This window comes from Chinchilla lanigera, unplaced genomic scaffold, assembly GCF_000276665.1.
Source record: "Chinchilla lanigera isolate Chin_1 unplaced genomic scaffold, ChiLan1.0 scaffold00042, whole genome shotgun sequence".
Taxonomy (NCBI): Eukaryota; Metazoa; Chordata; class Mammalia; order Rodentia; family Chinchillidae; genus Chinchilla; species Chinchilla lanigera.
In genome coordinates, this window is record NW_004955443.1 from 513,318 (window position 1) to 519,749 (window position 6,432).

Below are 6,432 nucleotides of genomic sequence, written 5' to 3' on the forward strand. Positions count from 1 at the left end.
TGAGTCCTTGATTGATCAATATTGCATGTCTCTATCTGTTCATGAGAAACCACTTTGAAGATATCAATATGTAATATAACAAGCATTGTTAATTTCCTACCACTTTGTAACTCTGTATTGTCTGTACTGTTCTTTTGCTATTTTGTAAAAGGTTGTCTGTCTGTTAATGTTTTCCTCCTTTTATTTTTAAAATAAATGAAAAAAAAAAGAATCCCAATGTGGCCTCAGCTTACTGGGTGAGAAAAGAGCGAGGCTATAGTTAAGGTGGGAGATGGTGTTTGGGTAAGGATGATGTCTTGGTTTGCTCCACATACTGTACTTACTACTAACTCTACTTGGAGGCAATGTAGGTGGGAGAGTCAGAAAAATTAGAATATATTTTCAGTTTCGGAATGGGATTAGTACTTGTAAAAGCGCTCAAATCAGAATTTTGTTACAAAGAACAAATAGCTATTTTTAAGTTTGTCTTCCAAAGTCCATCATTTGCTGAAGATAATGACTTCTTAATCACTTATTTCTCATGGACTTTTACAAGATATTAAATTCTTCAAAATTATCTACAGGCACCACAAGTATGTTAGAAAGTTGAATGAGGTGATAGAATAAACTAGATATTGGCTTGAAGTTAGTAAAATTGTATTAAGCTTGCCGGGGATATAGCTCAGTGGCATAAGTGCCTGCCTGGAGAGTGCAAGGTCCTAAGTTTGATTCCTGGTACTAAAAAAAAAAAAATTGTATTAAGCTTGATGAATTGATCGATAATCGTACATCATGATTTATCTGAATTTAAGAAGCATGACTTTCAAAAATCAATTTTATCTGTTTTTTTTGTTTGTTTGTTTGTTTTTTTCCGGTACCGGGAATTGAACTCACAACCTCGCACTTGCCAGGCAGGTGCTGTACCAATGAGCTAAATCCGCAGCCCCTTAATATCAATTTTAAAGTAAGATCTTTAAAATGAAGGACATAGAGATTTTTTTCTGAAAAATTGAATATAAAATTTAAAAATCACTTCTGTTATTTTCACAGGTGGTACCACAGAAACATTACTAGAAATCAAGCAGAACATCTATTAAGACAAGAGGTAATTCAATACATTTGTGAATAAATCTGTGAATATTTTCAAAATTTCTGACAGAGTACATTAAAAGGCTTTAACCACAATGGTGCATTACTTTTTATTCTTTTTAATTTTGAAATATTATCACAGCTTCATCCCTATTACACATTTTCTGATAAGTTGTAAGTCAGATATGTTTGTATCAGATCATGATTTCCGGTGGTTTTCATCATAATTTCAGAAATACATTTCTCCAGAAATAACTTCAACTTCAACATACTGAGAGTACATCATTCAAACACTCAGTTTGCCAGTACAGTCCACGGTTGAGTTGCTCGTACAGCCTTTGCATCAAAGTAATCAAGAGACTCTTTAATCTCATGAACACAGCCTAGACACATTAAAAACACAAGCTTAGAAAAGACACGGTGCCTTCAGTTTCTCTGTTCTTTGGAAACAAAGGGGAGAATACAGTAGACAGAGTATCAGACTCAGATCAAAACTACTCATTCAGGTCAAACCAAAACAAAATTGCATATAGTTCAAATTTCCCACTGTCGGTAAATACTAACCTTGGGGAAATGTAAAGTAAAAACTAGAAACTTAGTAAGAGGTATTATGTCATTATGCACTGTTTTCAGATGTTGAGGAAGCCTAGAGGTGATTGAGGAAGAATCTTTTCTGTAACTAAACTCGTAATGCTCTTAAGGCTCAGCATGCAGAGAAAACCCACTTTAGAGTGGCGGGGGCACACGGAGGACATGGGACAAAGATACAGCCTCAGACAATGGTGGGGTAGTTGTTGGACAGGTTTCACCCTACTTGCAAAGAGGAAATCAAGTGTGCCGGTATATACAGTATCTGCCTGGCACGGGCAACAGTAGATCCAGTATGCAGAATTGAGATGTTATGACAGCAGGCAGAACCAGAGAAGGAAAGTCCAAGTTTACAGCAAGCAACTTGGCCACAGGTGAGGTGGCCCAAACCATGCAACTGAGCATAATCAGCTTCTGCATCTAGAAAAAAGTCAGACAAGACAAAGTTCTCATTTCCCTACAGAGTCTAGAACAGGGAATGATGTGACAAACTCCTATATTAATATTTAACAACAAATATTAACTTTTTTTGTTTTTTTTTTTTTTGAGACAGGGTCTCACTATGTAGTGCAGGCTGACCTTGAGCTCACTATGTAGCCCAGGATGGCCTCAAACTCACGGTGATCCTCCTGCCTCAGCCTTTCAAGTGCTGGGTTTACAGGCATGCACCTCCATGCCCTGTTCAAATATTAACTTTTGGCCATAAAAGAAACATTACATTATAGATACAGTTGAAGCCTATTCCATCTTCTCTTTTGTTTTCCTCCACTGTCCAGAGACAATAATGGTAGATGGATATGTTCTCATTTTGTTTATGTGTTTACATTTTACCATTCAACATAAAAGAGATCATATGTTTTTTTTGTTAAACTTCATGTTTTCAAAGTTCAGTCCTAGAGACACATATAGATCATGTACATTAACTGTGTAATATTTTATTGCAATATGAATACATAATATATCCAATACTCAGAAACATTCAAATAGCTTCTAATTACATGCAGTACTGTAAGGTACTTCTTTTAAATGTCTTCTTGTACACAAGGGCAAAGTGGAATTATTTAGTCATAGGATATGTACAGATTAATATTGGTAGATATTTTCTGGAAATGATTCAGAGTAGTCGACTTTTTGACAATAGCCATTCTTTCTGGGGTGAGATGGAATCTCAGTGTTGTTTTAATTTGTATCTCTTAAATGACCAGTGATACTGAGCATTTTTTCATATACTTATTCCCCATTTCTATTTCTTCATCTGAGAAGTATCTTTAATAGTATGTTTTTAAAATATGTTTTTAGCATATATTTTAAAATATTTTTCTAATTTATTTATTGTCTAATTTTTATTTTGTAAAAAAGTGTGCTTGCTTTCAGTTCTACTTAGTCCTGAGACATTTAAGATATATTCTTCTGGGTTGGGTTTCCTAATATTTTATTTAGCATTTGTCCTGTTAAGTTCAGAAGTGAATGTGGCTTGTTATTTTCTAATGCCTGCCTGGTTTTACTGGGAAGGTTATACTAGTATCATAAAATGGAACAGTTTATATTGGATAGAGGTAATTCACGCCTTGAAAGTTAGGTATATGAGTCTTGTAAAATGATTGTAGACATGTTGTTTTTCAAAACAGATAGACACATGACTACAGATTTCATTTTCTTTTCTTTTTGAGATGTTTAATAATTTATATTTACCTAGAGAATTGCTGACTTTTATATTTATTTTCTAATTTATTGCATAAATTATTCATAGCAGTATCCTATAGTTTTTATTTCTTTCATATATATTAAGACTCAGTGTGTTCATGTGATCTTAAACTGAAAGCTTTTGAAGTTTTCTCTGTATTTGTTCCTAAGCCACCAATTTACTTCCTTGTAGAAACTATTACTAGTTTATCTTGTGTCCTTTCTGAGATATTTAATGTGTATGCTAGGAAGTACAAATATACATTCTTGTGTTGCTATTTTCACACAAGCAGCAGCATGCTATGCAAAACCTTCCAAACCTTACTTTTTCACTCAGCACTAAATATTGAGAATCTTTCCATATCAGTAGAAAAACCTATAGGTTGGATATATCACAATTTAAAAACTAATTCTAGGTCAAAGACAATATACATTTCTAATTTTCATTGATGTTAAAATGCTCGTAATGCTTTTAAGGAGCATTAATGCTCATTAGGAGTTGTATAACCTTATGTGTCTACCACAAATATAAGAGTATCTGTTTTCCACAACCTTTTCAGCTAATATTTTGTATGAAACATTCAGATCTTTATGCCTCATCATGGTGTAGATTTAATTTGCACTTCTCTTATTCTGGGGATATTAAACATTTTCACATCTTAAATGTATATATTTGTAATTCCTTTTCTACAAGTGGCCTATTCATATGCTTTCCATAATTTTCTGTTGGGGTTTTGATGTTTTTCTACCTAGGACCTAGCTAGCTATGTTGAGGAAATTAATCCTTTGTGATATGTGGCAGTATTTCCTTTTTGCAATTATTTTATTGTGGTTTTTTTGGCATGAATAATAGTTGAATTTTAAACATCTGAATTTACTGGACAAATTCTTGTAAGCATTGAGGGTTTGTGTTAGAATTGGTTTCCCTACTCCAAGGTTATATAAATATTTATGTTTCTTTTTTTATTTGTTTTTTGATTTTTGTTTGTTTTTGAGATAGGGTCTTGCTATTAGTTCAAGCTGACCTTGAACTCACTTTGTAGCACAGGCTGGCCTGGAACTCACAGTGACCCTCCTGCCTTAGCCTCCCTAGTGCTGGGATTACAGGCATGTGCCACCATGCCTGGCAGAAGACTTATATTTCTTGACTGATTTAATAGTTTTATTTGGTATATTTATATCACTGATCCATTCATAATTATTTCTGATCTAAGGAGTGAGGTATGGATCTCATTTTGTTTTGCTCTAGTAGCTGCCAAATGTCCATCTTTTCTGCATTGATTTGCCATTTGCATCATAAACATGATGCATATTTTGTTTGCATATTTTTGGTACCAGGAATTGAACTCGGGACCTTGTGCATACCAGGCTGGTGCTTGTGCCACTGAGCTGTATCCCTAGCTCACCATATTTTGGATTATATCTGGACTTTCTCTTTGGTTTCACTGGTCAATTCACCTGATTGTGTACTGCTGCTACACTGATATAAATACTTAACTTAGGTTTTCTGCGGTGTGGCAAGTCTTCTTCATTATTTTTCTCTTTCAAAAATATTCTATATACATGTGATTTTTCTCCATAGAATTATCTTGTCATTTGTAAAAATCATTCCTGTTGGTTGCATGAAATGTACAGATTGATATAGGGAATTTTTTATTGTAAAGAGAATAAAACATAATAAAATAACAACAACATAGACAACAACAAAACAAAGCAAAGACAATAAAAATTATACAGGGTTTCAAAACAAAATACAAATTAACAGTGCTTCTTATATTACATATTATTATCTTCAGTGAAGTTGCTCAGATTACCAGATATAAGAATGGAAGGTGGATCAATCATTAAAGAGAATAAAAACTAAAAAAAAGATATTAGAAATGATACAGAGCTTCACCATACAAGATGGTAGGAATTCACCAGTGGTTGTTACATTGCATATTGTTGTCCTCAAGTTAGATGTTCAGATCACCAGATATAAGCATGCAAAATAGGTAAAAAAAATCTTTTAAAAAATTTTTAAAAATTTAACTGTTTCTTTCAATAAACCACCAGACATCAGCAGTACAATTATCCCAGCCATCCTTCTACATATATATATATATATATATATATATATATATATTCCCTTCTTTCTTTCCTTTTCTCCTTTCCCTCATCCCAGTTGTCCTTTCCTTTGAGCAGTTTCTTTCCATTTCATAATATCTATTGTACATTTTCAGTTTTATTGACTCAGGTTTTTACACCAGGAGACAATACGATATTTACACATGTGGGTCTTATTTATTTCACTTATGAGTATGGTCTCTAGTTGCATGCATTTACCTATAAAAGTATCAAGTTTATCTTTTTTACAGCTGTACAAGAAAACATTGCTGAGGAATACAAGTTTTTACTCTTCTTATTATGTATTTAATTCATCTAAGTATTTTTGCCTGAAGGAGGGACCTAATTTTGGTTTTTCCTTTATGAATAATCAGTAAATGAATCCTAGAATAAATTGGTTCCCAAATTCCACTGATTTGTGGTATCTGAAAAAATTTCCTAACCATCATGGGAACTGGGCTGGGTCCCAGACAGCTTTGGGAGACTTGGTGACAATGCCCCACAACCCCATACACTCATGGGGGCCAAGCTGAGGTCTGGACAGCTTCAGGACCATCAGTGAGCCACCCTGCCCCTCCTGCACCAGAGTAGGGCCCAAGCTGAGCCCTGGACAGCTTCAGAAGCCTTGGTAAGCTGGCCCTGCCCCTCACCGACCTGTGTGGGAGCTGGCTTGGGCCCTGGACAGCTTTGGGAGGATTGATGACCATGCACTCACTGCTCCCCCACCGGTGCAGGAGCCAAGCTGAGCCATAGAAAGCTTCAGGAATATCAGCGACCACACCCCACCCCTACTCACTGTCATGGGAGCCACACTGAGCAACACAGACCTTCAGATCCTTGCGCCACCACTCCCACACCATCACGGGAGTTGGGCTGAGCTCCAGGGAACGTCTGGATCTTTGAAGATGACAAAACAAAGGAGAAAAATGCAATCTCAGACCTCCACCCCACCCAGAACAAGTGAGGAGACATGAACACATAAGAACA

General features: G+C 35.2%; 1 protein-coding gene across 6 annotated transcripts in view; it reads left to right on the top strand.

Moving 5' to 3' along the window:
* Txk (TXK tyrosine kinase) overlaps positions 1-6,432 on the top strand; it is an 82,599-nt gene that overhangs the window by 39,219 nt on the left and 36,948 nt on the right. For all 6 annotated transcript variants that reach the window (XR_262172.2, XR_262173.2, XM_005391880.2 and 3 more), the window contains exon 6: positions 1,030-1,084. Coding sequence is in view for 4 of the 6 variants with exons in the window: in XM_005391880.2 (XP_005391937.1) it covers positions 1,030-1,084 (55 nt within the window). In the remaining 2 variants the exon portion in view is untranslated. The remainder of the gene's footprint in view (positions 1-1,029; positions 1,085-6,432) is intronic.